This window comes from Lutjanus erythropterus, chromosome 14 (genome assembly GCF_056507025.1).
Source record: "Lutjanus erythropterus isolate fLutEry1 chromosome 14, fLutEry1.hap2, whole genome shotgun sequence".
Taxonomy (NCBI): domain Eukaryota; kingdom Metazoa; phylum Chordata; class Actinopteri; order Lutjaniformes; family Lutjanidae; genus Lutjanus; species Lutjanus erythropterus.
The window spans coordinates 34,070,349-34,095,245 of record NC_139330.1 but is presented as its reverse complement, the minus strand read 5'-3'; the positions used below and the strand labels follow the sequence as shown (position 1 = coordinate 34,095,245).

Below are 24,897 nucleotides of genomic sequence, written 5' to 3'. Positions count from 1 at the left end.
GAGTGAAAACATAAGTTCACAACTAAAAATGTGTATTTTATTTCATTATGGAGAAAATGCACTTTAATTTCTAAATTGGAAAAGGAGTCACACAATGATATAAGAAAGTGAGTTTTAAGAAAGTTTAGTGTTACAGAGTGGGACTGGATAAAACCCTACATTTGTGTTCTAGGTAGGTTTTTTTTTAATGAAAGTTTTACATGGTGTATTTTCAAATTTCATGCAGGTACAGGACACTTTTCTTGATAATCTAACGTGTTATACAGATACTTCTCCTGTAGATTTGTGCAATGTAAAGTCCCGGGGACTGAAATTTTGGCGGAATGGCCCTTTTTTCCCAGGACGCTTAATAATGTTTGACAGCTGATTTTTATAAGCAATAAAATCTCAGTGTAAATGTCATTAATGTTTAGCTCATGAATCCCAACACTCTCCTGTCATGTCAGTGATACAAAATTGCACTACATTTTCAGGTCTTTTTTAGGTCAGTTGCTTTGCCATTATTGTGGTCTTAAATGTACTTTGAGGGTAATTACAGCCGGTCTGGAGTCAGTTTTGAAAAGCACATCTCAGAGTTTTGTTGTTGCTCTGAACTGGAGGAAGTTTACACGCTCAGACTTTGTAGAAGAACCTTTTCTAACATTTTCCCAGTCTGGACACGTGATATGAAAGTTAATGCAGAGTTTGTTTTTGTTCCTTTGCAGCGCTCTGGAGGGAAGGAGGCAGCGGTAGCAAGCTGGACAGGAGAATAAGCTAGATCCGGAAGTAGTGCGGTTTTACCTTCAAATTAAAAGCATTGAATTTGAGGCTTGGAAAAATGACAGGAGAGAAATATAAAATTGGGAAGTGATTTATAGAACTGTCAAACCATTCGAAATATTTTTAGAGGAACAAAAAACCCTTGCTTTGTCTGTCGTTCCTGCAGATATAGCCTACATTCACACCATATACTGAATCAAATTACCCTATTTTAGAGAAGAGGTTTAGGGCCAGGTATCAGGAGGAAAAATAAGAGAAGGGAGACTTTTTTTTAATTATTGTTGTTGTATTCTTAGAGTAAAGTCGAAAATATCATGAATAATGGTGAACTTTCAATATTTGGGCCAGGAATATATATACGTTTTTTTGCTTTGTTATTTTATCATTTATTTATTTTAGAAGCCAAAATGTTGAGAATAAAAGTACAAACTTGAAATACCATTTCAACTTTATTCATGTCATTTTGACTTTTTTCTGTTAACATTTCGATGTTTTGATTTTATTGTAACTTTCTCCTTAGATTTATTTTTACTTATGTCCTAATATTCTTCCATAGTATTCTTATGACTGTAACTTTATACTGTTTTTTAATAGCACAAGTATTTTTTTTATCACTCAGCACTTTTGAGTGTGTTCATGTACAACATAAGGGGACAAAAAACACAGAAGTAAGAAGGAAGATTCATTGATTGCATTATTCAATTAAAAAAAATAATTATAAAAATTAATGAACTATGACAAAATTCTAACTAATTATAAAAACCATTTAGTCTTCAGGGTACTATATTTAAGATGTTATAAACCTTTTTTTTAAAGAAACAGCACAGATACAAAAATCTAATTATTTTAATGTAGGACTCTTCTCTTTTCCTGGACTAGGCTTCTGTTTAGTTATCTGTATTTTATTTTGAAAAGAATGAACGGAAGTCCATTCTTGTCACGTCGTGTTTGACGCACGAGAGCAGGACAGCAGCTCAGTGCAGAGAGTTTTGGAGCATGGAGGCAGCCGGCTGCACTGATTCTCTTCACTTGTTTTCTTCACCAGAAACTATAAGACGTTCTTATTAACTGTTACAGCGTCTTATAACGAGCGAAGTCACCCGACATGGAGTTATAATGGTGTTCACACATCCAGCAGTAGGTCGGAGCAGCAGAGTTTTCTTCTGCCAGACTGGGATAACCCGGACTCGGGGATACTGAAGGTAAGAACCGTTAAAGTTGGTCTCCTTTGTGTTGACACTGTCCTCTGCTGCTACCGTGTTTCTGTCGTCTGGAGACAACTTAAACACCTCAGTTATGTCTCTGTATCGTCGGAAGGAGACACTCTCAGCCACAGGTTAATTATTTATTATGTCACGGTCTCACCGACAAGAATAAAGCAGCGTTATTGTGCGCGAGGAATCCTGCGAGACGTGTTGCACAAGTTATCAACACCTGTCGCCCGACGTCAGAGTTCAACCAGCAGCAGCAACTCTGTGAAGGAAAACCAACAAGTACACACATTTAACATGAAACATGTGTTGTTTGGAGTGGTCACATTGAGCTTCAAGATCAGATTTACTGACCACTATGTGAACACACACAAGTAATAGAATTCCAGTTTAAAGGGGTACTTCACCCAAAATAAAAAATCAGTCATTATCTTCTCACCTTCATGCTGATTGAAAGTCAGGTTTAGTTTTTTAGTCCACAAAACACTGCTGGAGTTCACAGAAAAAAAGTGTTGCAGAATCTCCTAAACAATGGAAGTGATTGGTGACCCGTTTTCAACTGTAAAAAAAACAACATTATAAGAACATAAAATGCCTCCATACTGCTCATCTGGTGTAATCCAAGTGTCCTAAAGCCCCAGCATACCAAGTTGACAAAAAAAGAAAAAAAAGTTATTTACACCATATTTTTAGCCTGAAGCTTCACTGTAGATCCTTGACTTGGAGCTACATTTACATGCACATGCACACTGTCTGAACTGGGTGTGTGTGGTGTGACGGTGTCCCAACAGCATGTTGGGACTTTGGGTGACTTGGATTACACCAGACAAGCAGTATGGAGGCATTTTATATATTTTTTCTAGGCGTTTTTTTAGGTTTGAAAACTGATTCACTTCCATTGCTTGGGAAATTCTGCAGCGCTGTCAAACTCCAGCAGTGTTTTGTGGACTAACAAAATAAACCTGACCATCAACTGCCATAAGGGTGACTAGATAATGACTGAAATTTCATTTTTGGGTGAGCTATCCCTTTAAAGTTGATCTCAGTCTTAGCACACTACCAACAGAAACAGAGATAGAAATAGACATACAGCTAAACATGGACAACAAACCTGAACAAAGATAGGTTCAATTAAAATAGAACTATTATACACATACAAAAAGGTGAGAAAATGTTTCATACTGTAAATATGTATATAAAAAGCAACAATGGCCACCAGTATACAACATCTATACAAGTACATACATTATACATATGACAGATAAAGTGTAGAATATTTTCCCATTTCATATCTTGTTCTGTTTTGTAACTGTTTGTGGCAATTACTTTATCAAAAAGAACTTAGATTGGTTCTTGATTGAGATTAAAAAGAAATATTTTACCTAAAAATAATTGTATTTATTATCTGGGAACAGTCTTTGTCCACAGCTCAAGATTACACAAGGTGTAAATTTAAAGTGAACATTGAATGGCCTTTGTTAATTTTGGTTGAGAAACTTGCAATATTTGGAAAATAGAAAAACTAATTTGTAGGTTTTTGGGTGGAGTTCTGATGTAGCATATTTTAGCCTCTGCCAGCGAGTTGGGATAAGATGAACCAGAGCATGAACAGTTTTTTTTTTTTTTGCAAATCTCTGGGAACCAGTCTACCATTCAGCATGTAAATAATCCAACACAACTGCCATCACATATGTCAACTGTTTAATTCATTTAAACAGCTGATAGTAGGCTATATTTAGTGTTGTGTAAGGCATTTTAATTCAGTCTTTCAAAGCTGTGAGCAGGTTGTTCCTGTGCCATACAGTCCATGGCCAGTATACTCAATAAATAGATTTATTCATTGTGTTTGATTTACACTATAGATATGTGTACTTTAGTTGACTTATAATGACTTTTATGGTTGACAGCCTTCTAACACACTGACACTGTCTTTTCTAGACTGAGAAGTAGGGCTGTAACTAACAATTATTTTGTTCTATATGCCTTTCTTGATTAATCAGTTTTTTCATGCATAAAATGTCCTAAAATTGTAAACAGTGTGTCTCCAAGCCCAAGATGATGCCCTCAAATATCTTTTTTTGGCCACAACCCGATACCCAACGATATTCAGTTTACTGTCATAAAGGAGCAAAGAAAATAGAAATTATTCATAATTAACAAGATGGAATTAGAGAATTTTAACTCGTTTTATTTAAAAAATGACTTAAACTGATTATTTGATTATCAGAATAGTTGGCAATCAGTTTAATAATCAATTAACCAATCAATCATGGCAGCTCTACTTAGAAGTTACAGATGCCTTCAAACAGAACCACTGTTGAGTTTTTCAGTAAGAGATGTGATTCAGAGACATCTTTTAGTTAAAGCCAGGACTATAAAACACTGTTTACAGGAACATAATGAGCCAGATTAGTGAGAATAATCTAGACTTAACTAATGCTTCATCTTTATTGTTGTAAATGGAGGAATGAGGTACAATAACCGCTGACTCACCATGTCAAGAAAACAAATTGAGCTCATCCCTAAACCCTCATAGCCTGGAGCATCTGTTAACATGTGAGCAGATACTTCAGCTCAGCCCAGAGATACACTTGTCTTCAGCGGTGTTTGGTGACTCAGGACTCAGGTCTCTTTGGCCCCTGAATGTTTCCAGCTCACAGACCGGTGTGTCATCTATTGTTTGCATGGTAATTAGACTGCTGCTCCAAAGTTGCTGCCAGGCATTTGCAGGGTTCTCAGACTGTAACCTTATCTGTCATCACCGGCCACTCGCATCAGATCGTCTTCCTTCAGACGTTTTGTTTCTCGTGGGACCTGCGTGAAAAAGAGCCAGAGTATTTTTCCTGGTACCGGCCAAGACCCTGGTTTTCCAATCTGCTCAGAAATCTGCTAATGTGCTTAGAGCTCAGTGTCGGGACCAAATCAGAGCAGTACTGTTGTCTGACCTCAAACTGGAGTCACAGGTCAGGAATTCACAGTGACACTGAAGAATGCTGAAAACTGTTACTAACCTACACAAAAGTTTGTCTTTTCATTCACTTCTTTTTGATTTTTATAGTAAAATGTCACCTTTACCCTGAGCTGATCTGAATACATGGCTTCAAGTGAAGCACTACGTCATTATTTTAACTTTTACAGAACCCCATTTGTTCAAGTTGTCGTTCAAGGTCCTATACTGTCATGTACACATCAAATATACAGCAATTGAAGCAGTGAAGCAGTCGCTGACAATGAAATTCTTAGATTTCAGGCTACCTTTATGGGGCTCTTACAGATATGTTTAAAAACATGTGACTGACATAACACATCACAACCATGACTTGACACCTGTCATGAATGTGAAGAAGTCTTTATGCATGTCTGTTTTTAGGTCAGTTATGTCATCTTTAATGCAAAGTTGACATTGTTTTGGACAGCTTGACGTTAATCAAGACAACGTAACCAGTAGGGCTGAACGATTTTAGGAAAAGATCTAATTGCGATTTTTCTGGCAGATATTGCGATTTCAATTCGATTCACGATTTTTTTTCTTCAAATCAAGCTTCAGTGCAATATTCACAATGTATAGTAACATTTACAATCATTATTAATTATTCAAACTAGGTATTTGTGAGGGCTTAAAGAAAAATAACATTAAGAGAAAAACTACTGACTATACTGAAGACAATTCGCACACATCATCACATTAAATCCGTATAAATAAATAAATTAATAAACAAACACACACGCACACACACACACGTCTGGTCCATTCATTAAGTTCCATATGACGTTCGCTGCATTGTCGGTTGTGATGCACGTCAGAGGAGTGTAACTACGAAGCGAGATTAATGAGTTAGCGAGCTATGTTGAGTCTAAATCCAGGGTTTTCAGTGTCACGAAAGTGTCTCTCTTTTAACCTGCTAGATCACCGTGGTAATTTATGCTAAACTCATAACCTGGTCGGCAGCAGGTTATGTTACGAGTTTCAGATTAAATCGTCTGTAAAACGCGCCGTTCTTTAATTTATAATTGTCCTAACAAGGTTGTTTATGAGCGATATAGCTTTTAAACTGAGGGAAGACATTAAAAATGAAAAGTTGCTGAGCTGTATGTTCGTTATATCACCGAACGAATCCATATAATGTAAAAATGAAACAGCGGCACAAACTGTCTGCATCGCGCTGTCATGGTAACCTCCGTTTGGTGATGCAGAGTCATTTTTCCCGTTTGCTCCTGATCATATTAACTCTTTAAATTTACATGGTATATAATCCACACACTAAAATAATGATGAAACAACTACAGACACTTTGAATACTTTTTACTGTTATCTGTTTTGTCTTGGTGATTTTGCAGCTCAGATCACTGATTAGAAAATTCATCATCATTTATCACAGACAATCTTAAATCAGTTGCACTCATTTTACGTTCGTTTAGCCAAAAACTTCACTGATGTCCACGTCTCTGTCATCATAGGACAGTGTCAGACAGACTTCATCATGTTTAAATCTGCTGTATGGAGTTTTATTGTTTAATGTGCAGTTTTCATGTTAGAATAAATGGCAGCATTAAAACCACATTTAGTCCATCAGTAATTTTCTGACATCATTCTTCTTCTCCTGCTTTATTTGCAGCAACAATGTTGCTTTTTGCCGTAATGTATTTAGTATACTTTCCACAGCTCATAATTATAACAACTTGATGATTTTGACTTAAGTGGCTCGCGATCGCTTCATTTCATGCGGAAGAAGAGTGAAATGACGCAACAAACGCCCCTTTTATGTGAGCGCGCACAGAGTCTGAAGACGAAAGCCTGGATTAACAAAGTGAGTTGATAACCACCGTCGTGATACCCGTTATCTCTGATTGCAGTTTTAAGCTTTGTCGATCCAGATCATACAAAGAAAGCCTGGCTGTGTTGAGCTTGCTTCGTAGTACAGCCCTCTGGAGCACTGCAAAAAACCACGGCTTTGGCGATCACGTGATCGCGTTGTCTGAAATCGCAATTTCGATCAGAAAACGATAAATCGTTCAGCCCTAGTAACCAGTCAGTGTCTTTGTCATGACATGATCAAACTTAAAGGAACAGTTTAGCTTCATGTCTTACACTATGCTATTATGTGATTGGTTTTGACGCTGGTCATCATGGGTTTCCTGAATATTTCTGTTGATCTCAACCATAGTGGTACATTTTTGACATGTTGACAAAGTTTTATTACAGTGCCAAATACTTTATAAAAATGTCTTAAATAATTAGAGCTGCAACAATTAATGGAATAATCAATTATTAAATTAATCACCAGTTACTGATAATCGATTAATTGGTTTGAGTAATTTTTGAAGAAAAAAAAAGCCAAAATTGTCTGATTTTACCTTTTTGAATGTGAATATTTTCTGGTTTCTTTACTCCTCTCTGACAGTAAACTGAATATCTTTGAGTTGTGGACATTTGAGGACATGACCTTGAGTTTTTGGAAACATTTGACACTTTAAACCATTTTCTGGAATATCATAGACCAAATAACTAATCGATAAATCCAGAAAATAATCGACAGGTCGACAGGTTAATCAGCTGTGAAATTAATTGTTAGTTGCAGCCCTTTTCAAATTCCTTTGACCTCGACTACAGTGGAGCCATTTGTCCTTATAAAGATGTCCTAATGGCCAGTTTGACGACAGATCACAATACCAAGGTCATTAACGCAGTTACCTGATGGACAGATAGCTAGTTGACTTGTTGCTAAAATAGGCTAATCATGTTCTGCTGGGATCTCCCAGTCCAACCAGACACTGATGATGCTAGCATGGTGGGGAAATGTGCTGATTGGTACAGCACATATGCAAATCTGATACATGAGAAAAAAGCAAGATGTCTCACTTTGTTAGCATCAGCTGTGGAAAAAACAATTAATTAATTTAATTCAGAAAGTTTGTGATTAAGACTTTATCCAAAACAAGTTTTAATGTGTTGTTGATGCAGTCAGTTAAAAAAAGTGCAGCAGCAAAAATATGGTGTGAACATATACGTCTGTGAATATATATATAATGAGATATAAGATTAAAATATGAAGTATGAAGTAAAATGAAACGTAGTGGAATTCTTTTAAGGGGTTTGTAATAGGAGGAGAAGTGGGAGAAATGATTCTCTAAAGTTCTTTTTTACAATGCCTGAATTGATGTTTTGATTACTGAATCTATTTTTTTATGTATTTAAATGACTAGCACATAAATTGGTAGCTTGACGGTAATACATAATGGGAATTCCCTTTTACATGCAAACAAAAATTAGTCTTGTAATTATGGCAATATTATCTTAACAAAAGGATTCATTTTATTTAACATGCTTACTATGCTCTGTGGAAACAGAGAGCTGCTAAATTCACATTACTAACTTAATCTGGCTTCAACACTGACCAGTGACAGCAACCTCAAAACTCAAACTCAAAATTCACAGTTTCAAAGTTCAATTTCATATGTGAAGGAATGTTCATTTTAAGGCTCATTTTGTGTGCAGGTTTAAGGGACATTTTTCTATGCAGTATAAATATGATGTTGCTGAAAAAACCCCTCAAAGGGTGACTGACATGAAGATTGTTTTCAGAAATACAGTATAACTTGTTATATACTGTTGCCAGAAGTGCATGATTCAACTTTTAAAAAAGCAAACAAAAATTGCAACAAAAATTACGTTGTGATAACATTGAATTGGGAAATAAATGTATTGTCCCAGTAATAATAACACTAATGTGATTCATCACAGCTTATGTTCACATGTATTATCAAAAACAGTCTCAACATATGGAATGCATGCATGGAGTGAGTTATTTCAGAATCCAGGAAATATTCTAGGCCACATTTTATACCACAGAGCCCATTTTGGAGCACAGGGCATTGCCCAGCACCACAGAAATGTATACACACAGTATACAGTAGGAGTAATAAACCTGGAGCTCCACTCTCCCTTTCTCACACTGTAATCAGTGGAGGATTTGAGTGTGTAAGCACATCTCTCGATTAAACCTGCAGAATATCCCCTGTTGGCCAGCAGCCACATCGCTTCTATAAGGACCTGGCAGTGGTCCCATCACAACAAGAGCATTAACAGGTTATAAAGCTTTATTACTTTGCCTGTTAAATTTCACACACATAATTGCCTGCACTCCTTTTGAGTTGCATGTAATTGAGCCAGCTGAAATATTATATGTATGGTGCATCAGTTTCCATGTTTGTGAGAATGAGTTCATGTTGAAAGCTTCCTCTGCCACAGCTAAAAGGTTTATCAGTAGTCTGGCATAAGTGTGTGTGTTTGTGGGTTAAATTTGAGGAGTATTTTGAGTTTAAGTCTCACTTTAGGCTATGTTTTAATGGTGGTCGGGTGCCCACCATGTGTAGATCAGCATTTTTATTGAGGTGGTGGAGGCTTTGGCTCTGATAGCTGTGGCTGCAGAGAACTACCTCTCTTTTCAACCAAGATATGTGTGTTTGTGCACGGGTGTGATTTCACTGCTGTGTGGTTGGTTTTCCATGGAAAGCAGAAACTCACCCACCCAATGTAAGGGGAAATGGAATGCATTTGACACACTTTCAGGAGCTAAACATAGGCATTTTATGTGGAAGAAGCTAAATGGCTGCCATCATATCCCCCAGTTATACCAGCACTGACAGGAAATGGCATCGGGCGGTGGAGTGGGGCTCAGGAATGGTGGATGTCAACAGGGTCAGGAGGTTCAGAGACAGAGACATTTTTCAGAGCTGCTGTTTCCAGGTTGGTACACGCCTTCACAACCCAGCCTGGACCTTTGGCCAGTATTCTGTCAGATACAGTGGAAGCCATTTTTGTACCATAGCTCCATTTTAATTCAGAGAGACAAAACGACCAGATTCTCACTACAAGTGGTGGTCATTGCATAGTGCTCTATTTACACTGGTTTGTGTTAACATCATTTTGTTGTAGTAGATCATTCAGTCTACATCACATTATGTTACAACAGAGGTGGCAAATTTACGCACATTCTTTACTTTAGTAGAAGTACAGATACTTGTGTAAAAAAAGATTAAAAGGTAAAATTAGAAGCACTGGTTTAACGTCTTTACACAAGTAAAGGTGAAAGAGTACAAACTCGAAAATGTAGTCAAAGTATAAAAAAGTCGTCCTGTGAAGGACTGGGTGTTTCTGTGCAAAGATAACTGAACCTCAGCTTGTCTCTGTGGTCAAAGCTCCCTCTCTGTCTTATGCCTTGTCCAATATTCTTGTCCTGTTTTTGTCTTGTAATATGTTTTATGTTATTTTTCTTGCTACGTCTTCTTTTTTGTTTTCATCTTGTTACATTTTTTATCGTCTTGAGAAGGCAGTGCACAATGATGCAAAATAAATCTAAGCAATAATTCCCCTGAAATGTATTCAAACTAAAGTATCAAGCCTGTTTTCATAAACGTGATGAGTAGAAAGTACAGATATTCATGTTCAAATCTACGGAGTGAAAAGTGAAAAGTTGTCAGAAAAAGAAATACTCAAGTATAGTACAGATATCTTAAAAATCTGCTGATGTACAGTAACAAAGTACCTTTATTAAATGTCTTATTGAGTTTATATTATGTTTAAAATGTGTAGACATGTTAGGCTGGCATCACAAAGGTGAATTAGTCTGGAACTTCTAAGGTCATTTTAGATATCTATGGGGCTTATCAACACACACCAAAATATCTCAGTACACAACTGGATCAACTGGATACAACCAATCAAAGCAACAAAGCATGTGATGCTGTGGTGAATAGTCTGCTATAAAGCAGGATGCAAATGGTGTCTGCCATGTAGCAATCTTTCTAGTGTTATCATTAAACAGCACGCTAAAATATGTTTCAAAAAATATTTTAGGCAAAAAATAGGCAATGTAGTAACAGAATCTTGATCCATATTTGATCAGAACCTAGTTTGATGAGTTGAGTTTCGGGAGCCTGAGGTGTTACGCTGGATGTAACACCTGGATAGAATTGGATAGACCTACAACCAATCAGAATGATGAAAAGAACAAAAGACTTATCACTTTTTAAATCTGAACCAGTGATGCTTATTGGTCAATCACTGTACCAAACTTACCTTATATCCCATATGAAATAAAGGGTTATGATTGGCCTGACTGGATCCAAGACAGATGGAATTTTGTCTGAATAGAATGAATTCAGTCGTATCTGCCAGAGCAAATGAAAACATGAACTCTGCAGATTTGTCTGGTTCCCAGGCTATAGAAATATACCACTGACATGTGAACTCTTTGTTACAAGGTGGTTTATAACTATAAAGCTGTTGCTCTTGGTGTAATTCACTGTCGCTATTCCCAGCCCTATTAGTTACCATCCCAATCCTATGACAGAGTAAAAAAAAATCTGTCCCATCCCAATCCCAGAAGGATGGTTTCTGTCCCATCCCATTACCATCAATCTAAGCCGGAAAAAAAACAGAAGGGTTATTATGGTTATTGCTCCTGCCAGCTCCAGTTTTTGACTTTTTTCCTTTCCTGTTATCAATAGTGAAATTTTTCTCCTGTTCCAGAAGAAATGTCTACTTTGCATTTCTAGCCAGCCGTCGATTTTTGACAGTCGCGATCACTAACATGATTATTCTGGTGGGGTCACGGCTTGAAAAGATTTAGAACCACTGAACTAAGATACAGTCTCCAGCTGACTTTTTATGTGTCCAGCTGACCAGTTTCAAAACAAGGACCCTGTAAGGAGTTTTAATGTTGCCTCTGAGGGCTACCTACTTGATATTATTCTGAAGTTAAACTGCATGTTCAGTGTTGTTCTTGCAATGCAGTGTAGCTAGTTAGCCCTTAGTTCATTCTACCATAATCTGCAAACTCTTTACATGCTGAGTATCTCCCGTACTACAGTCTCAGGCACACTGCTTCAGCATCTGGAGAAATCCAAGTTTGACAGACCTGCCATGGCTAACTTTTGTTACTGAGTTATGATTGGACAATAACTGTTTGGGGGTGCAAAGTTCAACATTAATGTTTTTTTTCACTTGGCTGTTAGGTTGCTATTGGTTTCCAGTGCTGTTCTGGTGTTTCTCTGTTCCCCGTTGAGGTGGACATCCCCTGAGTCCTAGCTCCACCACTACTGGTGTTTGAGTCAAGTGGGTCAGAAATCTACTTGCCCAAGTCCATTTTTACTTGCCCCTGGACAAATTGTTTTATTTATTTGCGGTTAAGTTTATTGCCATGTTTAGTCAAGAGCTGAAATGTCTATGAAATATGAAATTTGTGAAAAATGTCTTTAAGTGTCTTTTTTTCTCAGTCCAAAACCCAAAGATATTCAGTTTTATATTATAATTAATGAAGAGAAGCATGGAATCTCCATGTTTAAGAGGCTTAAAACAACATTTTTTGCCATTTTTGCATGAAAAATTACTTTTGCTTTTACGATTAATAGATTATCAAAACAGTTTCATATTTCAATTTTTTTTGGCCCAGACTTTTTTGTTGAGCCCTGGGGTGGGGCGTTGCACACAGTTACTTGACCCTGGATAATGTTCACAGCAAAGTGGGTATAAAATGTTACAGCAGGTGTCTTGTATGTATACTCAGGGTGATATTTTGACACCTCCGCCCGAGCCTCCCCTCCTTGTCTCACGGGCACCACCTGGGAGCAGCTCCCTGCCCCTGGGGTCAAGGTCTGGAACTGGTTTGTGGTCTGTACGTGTGGAGAGGTAATAAAGTCTCGGGATGATAATGGGAAATACAGAGGGGAAACAGCTCACACACACTGAACCAAATGACCTTCCAAGGCTTCTAATGCACTGGGAAAGGTAGTCTCTGAATGTGAATATACACACCAGAGATGGTTCTGAAAACAGTAATCATTGTGAAACTATAATTTTGAATTTAGATGCAAAGTGAGTCATGTTTAACATTGGGAAAAACCAATCACACCTATGAAACCTAGTATGGCTCCAGAGAATGGATTAGGAGGTTTGGTAGTACGGTAGTATGTAAGTGCTTGTGGTTAGGATATTGTGTGTGAACTCAAAGCCCCAGTTGCTTCATGTCTCAGCAGACATGCTTGGACACGTAGCAGTGTCCTCAGGCAGCATTCGACTGTCAGACACTATATTTACCAATATTCATATGAAATTATAATGCTGACTTTGTTTAACAAATAATGGGTTTTATGTGCAGTTTGGCAGTAATGGGGCAGCTATATAAAGCCATAATCATTTCCATTTCTATTTATTATTGTAAGGGCCTGTTCTTCAAACAATCATTGTCAGATTGTCTGACAGCATCCAAAATCCCCTCCTCCCTTAGGGCTTGTTTGACAATTTTTTGAAGTTTCAATAAAGGGCAGGGTTTGAACTTCTCAAGCTCTCTTTTTGCAATCTTCACATCAGTGATAGACTAATTAATCGGTCGGCTGACGGAATGGGCTAAGATAATCAGACAGTACAATACACTTGATTAACAAAAAATGTCTGCAGACACGTCTGGCAAAAATATAAATATAACATAAAACACATATTATGTTATGAATTATAAAAGAATGACCTTGCTTCTGACATACTGCAGGGTTCAACGTTCAACTTGAATTTACGCCAGCAGCATTTCAGAAGCATTTCAGCAATGGAGCGTTTTGCCCGTCTGACTATGTTTACTTGCTCTGATTTTGTCTCTGAAGTCCTCTTTCCTTGCTCTTTGTGCTTCTACCATGGATAAGCAGGCTACGTAGTTAAATTGTTTATTTTCTGTCTGTCTTTATGATCACGATTCTGCACAGGGTCTTTTATTTTGAAAATCAACTGGATTCTCCCCTGTTTTCCGTGCCTGACTTCCTACCTGTTCGACCTGCTCTGCGTCAATTGAGGCGCCATCCGTCAAAAATAGACTTGCTACGTATTCTCTGTGGAGCGGAGCGCAGAGCCGCTTCTGGGACGCTGCTGAGACGCGCCACGGCGCTTCTGGTGTAAATTACAGCATTGACTAGAATGACAGCGTATCCCACTGAGTGCCGCAGCAATTGCCCTGAGACTCAAAATCATGCAAAACACACAGAGTCCTTGGAGGGAGATCAGGTAGCTTGTGGGAAGCAGCCAGAAGTGTGGCTTTGCACAATGGGTATAAAATACATTTCTTAAGCCGTAGTCAGACAGCATGTCAAATGATGATGATTTGTTTGGAGCTTTCACTCAGCTCCAGGTATACCAGCTGTCACAATGCTCTATTGCACACTCTCAAAAACTGAACCCTACTGCTAAACACAAACTGCTGCAAACATGAGCAATAAATAAACAGCAGCCAAGGAGTTTCAGTACATTATATCCACACTGCAGGTTAGTGGTCAGTGACTGAAGCAAACTGTTCAGTTTAAGTAAATTTCACAGGTGAACCTTCACTCTAAAGTGCTGCTGTTGGTTTCAAAACTGCATTTAAACTTCAGTGAAGGAGATGAAGAGAACTTGAGGCTGGTATCACGTCAGGATATTGATGCAGCCTGTGGTCAGTCATAACAAATTCCGTAGAGTGACTGCATCTCCTGTGAAAAGCCTTATTGTTGACTGATGAAGACATGGAAAGGCATGCAGCTCATGTGTCTGAAAGCAGGTAGTCTGAATGAGTCAGAAGAAACAGGAAATTGGAAGAGTTTTTACTGGCACGATGAGGCTTAAGATCAGTAAACCCTCACCATTCATATAGATTAACACCCTAGAGGATATGGTATCCCCCCCCCCACACACATATATATACTATGTAGGTGTTTCATAAGTGTGTTAACTGTAAATTCGGCTTAGCTGCTACAGAATGAATGAAGCATTCAGTCGGTCATAGTGTGACCCTACCGCACATTTGTTCTGAGGACTGAGCAGCTAAAGCAGCTCTGTAGTCTAGACTCCTCTGATTTTTGTCCTGAATCTCAAGTGCTGAATCTTAAAGTGTGACATCTGCAGCTTTATGGGACTTCATCTAAGCAGTGACGCTAGTAGTTGTGGCTTTTTTAACCTATTAAACCCCTTTGTATCCTTTAATTAACCTGTGTTATGAAGGAGACAATCAAATAAGATTAGATTGTTTCCGGCCATTTAAATAGACGTTTTTTCAATTTTCTGAATGTTGCACAACAAATTCTAGTATAATAATGTGGTTAAGGCTGCAGGATGCAGATCCTGGGTTTGAATCAGCTACGACCTCTCAGCTGTGAGTTTGTGTACTTTCTCCTTGCCTGTGTGAGTTTTCCCTTAATTGGGATCAGTCTAAAGAGGAGCAGATCAGGTAAACAGGTGACTCAAATAACTTGTAGGTGTAGATGAATTTGTGGTAGACAGTCACACTGTCCAGGGCTCCATGCAGTTATTTGCTTCCTTGCATGCCACTGCCTCCACGAGAACATAGACTCAATCACAAACACACCAACCTCACTTCTTGAATAAGATGGTGCTCCTGTTTTTAAAAAAGAAAAACTGTATCAAAACATTTCAAATTAAAAGCCCTCAAAGCGTTTCAGTGGATGAAAGCCCTTATTTTCTTAACATGACTTTTATTGTGGAAAACTCATTGACTTACAACTCCAGTAATCTGTGACACCTAGTGGTAAAATTTGGTATTACTGATCCGGTTTGGTTTAATATAAAACGGACCCATAATAGTACATTACCATCTGCTATAACAAAACAAAAAAAAATGATTGGTAAAACTGTGTATCCGTCTATATGGCTCATAGACAATCTGCAAAGACAGATGAATAAAGATGCATAAAATCTGATTTAAAAAAAAATTACATTTTAATACAATCAGAACAACAAACAACAAATAATGAACCCCTGTCATGAATCTTTACATCTATCAGGATATCACATTTAAGTGTTTTGAGAATTGATACAGTATCACAAAGCATAACATTGTGATACTCAAGTACGTTGGTGTTTTCCTACACCTCTAATCGGGGCATCTCTAAACATGCTGTATGTGCTAAACATCAGCATGTGTTCAGTGTCATTGTAATTATGTTAGCATGGTGTCATTAGCATTTAGCTCAAGGCATATCTGTGCCTGTTATTACAGCTAATGCAGGGCTCAACAATTGCCTGGTTGCCCAAGGCGAGTAAAATGCAATGCTGGGGCAAGTAAATCTGTCAACTCACTCAAGTTATAAAAAAAACTATTTAACTATTAAAATATTGTGATAATTGATAAATTGTTTAAGTGATATTTAATGCAAAATGGCAGAAAATTCTTTTTTTCAGCTGCTCAAATGTGGAGATATCAAGTTTTCCCCTCATTTATTATCATATTACACTGAATATCTTTGGGTTTTGGACCAACAAAATAAGACATTTAAATACATCATCTTAGACTTTGAAAAACTGGGATGGACATTTTTCACTATTTTCTGGCTTTTTAGATGGTGCAGCCCTAGATTAAACATGACAATTAATGGTAGCCATTGTTGTTAATTGATAACCACTAATACGTAAAATGAGTTGTACTTGTCTTTTAAAGCTCATTAGAAACTTTGACATAGTAAAGTGGATCTGGGCTTCATGAGTTTATTGGTTTGGTTTTCAATACCTTCTTAACACAGTGGACTAACATGCAGGTGTACGTACCTTATCACAGTCTAGCACAAAGATTATCCAGCCAGCTCATACCAGGACCTTGACCGCAATGTATGTGAGAAATCCATGGTTTTAAGCCTGAGCTGTGAAGGGAACTTGGCCTTTCAAAGATTAGAGGATGTGACTCATCTCAGATCCTCCTACCGGGTTGTGATTGTAGTATCAGGCACTGAGAAGCTGGTAGGCTGTTTCTCAACACACTCACATGTAAATTCCAAGCCTGTGTAAGCAGAAAGGGCTGTAAGCTAACTTTTTTTGCACAGAGCACTGGTGCTACAGAGGCTCAATGATCTGTAGCAGAGCCCACTCAACTATAGCAAGAGTATATAATGTCTGCAACAGTTCATGTGACATTAGTGTTACATACAGGGCACGCATATCCAAACCTTTTCCATAATGATAAATTGTAGATTATAGGGGCATAACACCTCTTTCTGTACAAAAGTATCAGAAAATAGTGAAACATGTTCATTTTAGTTTTTCAAAGTCCAAGGTTGGGCTGAACAGTTAATTGCAACATGGCTTATGGCGATTTTCAAATCGCAGGAGGTACAATATGTGTTAAATGCAAAATGTTGAAAATTAAAGAAAACATCCTTGTGTGGTACAGATCCTTGCAAAAATCACACCACAATGATATGTTTTAAATGAAAATTAGAATAATAATTAAAAAATTTAGCATTTCTTTTAATGTTGCAAATCATATCGCAATTACAATATCAGTCAAAATAACCACAATTATATATGTGTTGAATTCTTTCAGCACTAGCTTTCAGCTTGAGTCTAGTTTAAGGTGATGTCTTCAGAAATGAAAGTGAGTAATGAATTGCTAGATTTACTTGCTCAGCATGTCATTTACTTGCCCTGGGCAAGTAGGCAAGCCTGATTGTTGAGCCCTAAATAAACATACAGTCTAGTACTGTTTAAGACACTAAGTTTATTGCTAAGTTATTACGAATCCTGCCTCCACTACATATCAAATACAATATTATGTATATTAAATCCATATTGATCACAGACTAAACTAAAAACTAGAATCCAAAAGATTCTTGTTCTTTAGCAGAATTTGTTTCTTCATCACTGGCTCATTTGAGGTTTTGATTTTGGTTGACAAATTGAAAATACTGCTTAATATTCTCATGTAATCTGGCTTGACTCACTGAGGAAATGACGCAGACGCAACTGCGAACCATTAATCACACCATAAACTGCAACTACCAAATAGAATAGCAATTCACGATCAGTTCAGCTGACACACAAACAAGTGTCTCAGTTTCAAACACAGGCATTGCGAAGCTTTGTTGCACAGCTGCTTCTGCTCCTTTTGTTTTGAAGAGCCTCATTTGTCGCCATCACTGATGTGAGCTTTCTACAGAAAACGGAAACATGGAAACCACTTGTACCAAACACACAACTACTGGGAGTCAGAGTTACTCAACATTTAACAGTAATTTATACTCATTATCAGTCAGGTTTGCTTCACAGCTGAATGAACAAAGAAAAACCCTGGAAAAAACAGTGTTTTCAAAATCAGAAGAGGGCTATATACTGCACAGCTGGTAGATTAGTCTATATTGGTATGGAAAGTCATTTAAATAAATATTAAAGAACAGTTAACCCCATGTATACAGTATGATGGGAAATAGATATTTTTGTAATTCTGGGTGAAGTGGCCCTTTAAAACTTGTGCCAATTCTGTTTGTAGGTCACACAGTAACAAATATGCAGTGTGTGTGTGTGACTGAAGGGCTATTTAGTGTATCACTGGACAACTGGCACTCTGTTTATTTTTCCTAGACTGATAGCCACAGGGGCCTTCCTGTTTACTAGGCCTGGACTGTGAATCACATAAAACACACACGTCTTGCTCCAACCAAAACAACCCCCAAAAACCCACCCCACTGCTTTGTTTTGACAAGAGGGCCAACTGAGTCCCACTAGACAAGTGAAGAGGAAAGAGGGAGCGAGAGAGACAGGATAAAAAAAAAAACAAAAAAAACACAGCAAGGCCTTCAGCATGCCTCTTTACCATGACAACGCACACACTGCTGCTGCTGATGCTTCAGACATCTGCCTGTTGATGCCACTCGTGAACAAGACCCAGAGAAACTCCTTCACTTAAGGCAGAGCACTCAATCTAAAAGCTGCTTCCTGACAGAGATCTATAGGCTCAGACTCGGAGATGTTGACACCCAGTCCAACCACACTCTTAGTGGGTGTTTGGCTCTGCAATTGTTGTGCCTTGTCATTATCTCTGTCAAGCATAAGCCTGGGGGAGATCAAGCGATAGGTCATGTATATTTATATATTTGTGTGTGTGTGTGTGTGTGTGTGTGTGTGTGTGTGTGTGTGTGTGTGTGTGTGTGTGTGTGAGTGAGATAGAGAGAGAGCGAGAGACCACCAGGGCTTGAACTACTGTCCGCAGCTAATCTCTCATACTACTGGACCCATTAGACTAATATTTTTCACCAACTGCTGAATCCTCACCAGTCTTAACCATCCAGTAGGGGCCAGAAGTCAACATCAACTGATAGGCTAAAAACAACTCTTACCAGGTCTGTTGCAGGCCACATTTTGGCCTTTGTCACAGCTCATCCATAGAAAAGTTTTATTTCATCTTAAACTGGAGCATCTGCGGATTAATTTCATGCCTGATATATTATGATCCACTAAAGTCACCAGAAAACTTTTTCTTTTTCTGTCTCTGCTCCTTGAGCATTCAAGGTCTGCTAGTAAACAAATAAGAAATGCAGACTTTGTTACAAAATCAACTATAACACTTAATTCTTAATCAATTTTCATGACATTTGGTTTGTTCTAAATCTGAAAAATTGAACATGATGGTGGTTACTTGTTGGAATTTTTTATTTGCTCAGGGTGATCTAATGAGCTCTAGGCCAAAACATGAACCTTCTGAATAGACACAGTTTCCACAGGAACATACAGGCTCTGTCCTATGAATAGGCAACATTCAACAAACGTAAATTATTTAGAATGTCAGTTTTTGTGAGTTTCTCCATAAAATGTAGATTTCTTTATCTGTTAGTCCCCTATATTGTTGTAAATCTGCATTATTGCCTGCAATGCTGTAAATGAATAACAAAATGTTCTAAATAAACAATGTTTAAATTGAGAGGTTTGCCACACATTTTTTCTCTAGTAGGTTCTTTTAGTTAGTTGAACCCTGGACACTCAGCTACAGTACCATCACACCATTCTATACATCTTAAAGAAAACTGTATGGTACGAAAACTTTATTCAAAACTTTGCAAACATCAGATACAAAAACTTACATACATTATACTATGCAATCAAACACAAATCTGCAATAGCTGCACCCAGCTTTTGTCCAGTCCAGTGATGCCTCCCACAATTGTGAACGGTTCAGGAATTATGAAAGAGGTGTGGCTAAAGTATAGGGGGCGGGGCTAAAACAACAACAACAATAGCAACTCTCTGCTGAAACCACTGATGCCTCCAACACAATACTAAGACAGACCGTCCAGTTTGATAATGTTATGTGAATCTAGAAGTTGTGTGGCTTTTTGTTACAGGCCACTCACACTGCCCCGCCACACTTGACCTTCATGACAAATTTCAGCCTCCTGCATCGAAAACTGTGGCCGCCAAAGGGGTGGAAAGTTACCTATAGGGCAACTGGCTGTAGCTAAAAACTTAATTTGTGGTAGGATTGCAATAGGTGTTTCACCATCTGCTGTCTGGTGCAGATCTGCACTCTACTCAGGGGCCTCTTCTAGTAGGATTGCTTTGGACCCTCTTATGGCTTCATCAGTGTGACAGTGTGTACCTCAGTGTGAAGCAGCTGGGATGAATGCCTGCCATTATCTGTAAGCAAATTGACATATATTGAATCTAAATGCACACTGACCCACACATGTGTATACAGTGTGTATGTTCAGAGCTCCTTGCTGGCACTGAGATCAAAAGCATTCCAGCAGTAACTGAACAGCCAGTGTTTTGTCCAGCAGGTTTTTCTTTAGTGAGTCAAACAGCGAACACTCCAGTCTGTCCAACAATAGCCACAAGATTTATGCCTCTACAACAATTTTGTTTCCAAGCACTGTTGTTGAAGTGTCTGTGGGCAGGAATCTGTTGTCAGCTGATGGTGTTTTCCTCTTACATGTGTCTTTCTTAAAAGGGAGGTCTGGGAGATGTTTGCATGCCTTGACACAGCTGGCTTGTATCAGCTGCTGAAACAAGATCCGCCACAACATCTGGGTCAAGTGTGCCTGTGTGTATGTTTGTCTACATGTGTTCTGACTCGGTTCGTGGAAAATCAGTAACAGCACTGTTTTGTAGAGTAGGCTTTGGAAGTCATTTGTTTTCTAAGCTCTAAAGAAGAGTGGATTCTTTTTGCTGGGGGTGGGTCTCTTAAGATTATTAATTGTAGACCAAAGCTTCTACTGAGGCTTTCAAATGAAACTTCAACATCATATTTTATGATGCCAAGATATCATTGACTGCTTTCTCAGTGCCGTAGTGATACAGAAGTGTACTCAAGGTGTGTTCAGCTAACTTGACATCAGTGTTTGGTGTGGCTACAGGTAAAACTTGGCACACTTTTTTGACTACGGCCACCACTGTTGCTGGCCATGTTAAACCAACTCAGTTTGACAACTGAATCTGCCCTCTTCAACCCCACTGACCCACTGGTGTGTGAGTCATTACAAACTCATACTGTGCAGCCAAATCCACTGTTTTGAAATTTGGACTTTGCTGGAATTGTGCAATCAAGAAAACTGTGGAGTGTTGAGTCTGAGTAATTCACACAGAGTTAACAGGCCTTAATTTGATGATTTATAGTACATGGTCTAAAGTGCATGACACACAACTATTTAGGGCGTGTCCAGCTCCGCTTTTCTATTTAAATGATGCATAATCTGGGCCCTAAGTAAGGTGCAAGCTCAGAGGTTATATTTACTTAATTATAGGCGTTTTTTGGCTATAGCATGAATGAGAGTGTCATCTCCCATTCTCTTTAAGAGTCAGGTGCACCTGCTGGCACGTTGTTATTTACATGACAAATTCAGTAAGCAGGAGAAGTGAACAAAGATGCTGACCCACTTGTCATGATTCAGGCCCTGCGCTTAACCTGCTGTTCGGGTGGGTTGGATCATAAAAATGAACATTATGATTAACAGTGGATGGGTTGCAAGTGGTTGAGACAGAATGAAGTGTCTCCCCCTGTCGACTGTGTGTGTGCTGTCACACAGTGCTCAGCAGCATGACTGCAGTGACACAACAGAGCGCATGGAAATATTAACATGTTAATTGATGAAAGCAGCCTCTCTGATCAGTAAGGTAAATCATGAAAGAAAATCTGCATAATTTAAAAGATGGTTTAATTATCACAAAAGCTTCTGCTGTGTGTAAATGTACACACATTTCACCCACCTTCAATCATCTGCTGTTAGTCAGAGTGATAATTTTTTATGATCTGGTGATAAACCTCAACGTGTTGTGAACCAGCCAATGTAGAATACATCTTACTGACAGAAAATAACAGGAAATACTGCACCATTGACTTTGGACTTTTTGAGTTTTTGTTGGTAAAGGTGTAATCGCTTTCTGCTGCCTCAAGATAGCAAAGTGCCAGCCATGTGCCTGACCACACCTCATTTTAAGACCAACACATCTGTGGGTGCACAGATGGGCACAAGTGCACATGCTACCTACACAATGTGTGCGCTGGGCAAGAAAAAGGCAACTACATTAGGCGAAAATAGCAATGAAAGGTGCGCGCCACTGTGTGCCAGGCAAAAGATACTTAGCTACAATAAAAGAGTTGACGATAATCCATAAGGTACTGTCAATAAGCATGAATGAGATGACTTTTAACACCTTAAAAATGCAATAACAGATTTTTTTTTGGCCACTTGAAGAGAGTAAAAGTAAGTTATGATCATAACATTGACTTGCTATCAAACAGTTGCTAATTTACACATCCAGCAGTTACAGCAACAAAATCATCCATGTGGCGTTGTGGCCTGTTTCTGGCTCTTTAGCTGCTAAGTGCTCCACTATGATCACCGGCTATACAACTGGTTTTCAGAGCTGTTTTTGCTGAAAACAGCTGTATACTGCAGCTGAAAACAACACTAAAAGAGCAGTGAGAGTGAACAAAAACATTTTTTTCAGCTGGACAGATAAACAATGAGCTTAAGCTCACAAATGTATACTTAACATTGTCATTGTTTTCACATTTGTCATTTGAAATGCTGTTATTATAGAAATATTGATGGTAGCTGCTGTAAAGCTTCTTAAGGGGGAAATAAAAGAGGAAATGTGTCTGAGCTTCAAGTTCATTTTTGTCCTTGGAAAGAGCAGAACAGCCTAACCTCAAGGTCCATTTAGTAGCTATTCTGGAACTTTCAATCATATCACACGATCTTTATCAGCAGTTGGAGTCTACCCAGTTGTTATGAAAATTTGGATCAAATTTACATTTTTTTCTGAGCACTTTAAGGACTTCTTGTCCAAGTTAGTGCCAAAGTTGAGGATCAAAGTTCATTAGTTACCTTGGAAGGCTAGCAGTCTTTTTCTTCTTCTTGTCCACTGAGTGGACGAAACTGAGATGCCTTGTTCTGTTTGTTCTTATGCATGACTCTAATGTCCTATTTTCTTTACACAGTTCAGCAAAGACAGACAGAGACGGCCCTACAGACAGCATGTCCACCACTACCACCAGTCACCCCTCCAAGGAGAGGAGAGGCAGTTTCTTCAAGGTACATGCCACTCAGATGACTATACCTGTGTGGGGCAAAATCATTTTCACACAGAGGAGTGTAAACACAGCAGGTTTTAGTCATTCTGGTTTACATTAAGACCTTGGATCCAAGAGATGTGGGTGGGGGGCGACAAACCTTCCAGTTAGAGGCTAAATCGTGAAGAAGATTAAAGAGGAGGAGGAGAGAGGTGGGGCCGGCCTGATGATAGCTCTGTGGTTTTCCTCTCAGGCTTTTCATCTCTGTTTGTCGTATCACAAAAAGACTGATCATTGCCAGCTTTCAGTGTAAAAGCTGAGTTACTGTTTATCTGCAGCCTGTAATGATTATAGGCCTGCTTTAAACACACATGGACTTAAAGTGTAACCACACCTCACCGCAATGAAGCAAAGAAATCGGTGTAATATACATCAGGGATGATGGTAAAGTGTTGTCTTGTCAAATCATCATTTCTGTATCATATGTGATCAGCAAGAGTTTTAGACCAGGACCAGACTTAATTTCTAATGAAGATCAGGAACATTAACTCCCATTTCTGCACCTCTATCCAGACTTAAAAGGGATAGTTCACCCCAAAATGAAAATTTCACAGCGTTGGTTGAAATGAATAGTGACCAGTTTTCAAATGGAAAAAAACATCAGAAAAAAAAACATAAAATGCCTCCATACTGCTCGTCTGGTGTAATCCAAGTCTCCTAAAGCCCCCTCATGCCAAGCTGACTAAAAAACATGTTATTTACACCGTGTTTTTATCCTGAATCTTCACTGTAGATCCTTAGCTTGGATCCACGTTCACATGCAAATGCACAGCAGGTTGCATACAACAGAGTAGTACAAAGAGTATGCCTGTTGTTTTATAGCTAAGGCTTAGTTTGTAGCCTTTCAACACATAATTAATAATCAGAGGAGGTTTGTAAATGTTTCAGTTTAATATGTGGTGTTCTCATATAGGGCTGAATTAAAAAATCTATTCATCTGTTTGAGTCGATTTTTCTGTGCATGCAATCCCAAAATCGATTGTTTAATATGTCTTTTCTCCTGTGGATGTGTGGTACAGCCTGTAGTTTTGATCCTGCTAGTCTCACATGACCAGCGTTTGGCGCAAGATCTCAAAAACAATGGCAGGAAAAATACTGCTGTGGATATCTATAATTTTCCAATCTTTAGGCAACATGCTAAGGCCTTGGAGCCATTGAGAGACCTACACTAACTTTTAACAGACATACTGTCTCTCCTCCAGACAGTAGATGCAGCTGTCTTCTCCTATCAGATAAACAAGGGAACAACCTGATAGTGTTGCTATGGTGGCTGTGAATGGAGAAGACACAACTGTAATCTGGTTTGGGTAACACTGACCCTGAGCTAAGGAACCAGGGGTGTTGAATTGTGGTCTCAGACCTTGTGTATTCATAATTCCTGTGTGTGGACTTACAAACCAATAGGCTAATTCATTGTGTTGGGTCTGACCATATTTGGGCATAGATTCATCGTGACCTTGTCTGTGAATGTTTAAAGACTATCTCGGAGGACTGAAACTCTAGAACTGAAGGGAACATCAATACCAACTGTGCACTGGTTATTCCTTCATTCTCCT

General features: G+C 38.5%; 1 protein-coding gene across 1 annotated transcript in view; it reads left to right on the top strand.

Annotated features, from left to right (window-relative positions):
- The first annotated feature begins 23,210 nt into the window (after nucleotides 1–23,210).
- Nucleotides 23,211–24,897, top strand: part of LOC146315858 (ras and Rab interactor 2-like) — a 56,171-nt gene continuing 54,484 nt past the window's right edge. The window contains exon 1 of the mRNA XM_084735620.1: nucleotides 23,211–23,303. Coding sequence (XP_084591746.1) covers nucleotides 23,247–23,303 — 57 coding nt within the window. The 5' untranslated portion in view covers nucleotides 23,211–23,246. The remainder of the gene's footprint in view (nucleotides 23,304–24,897) is intronic.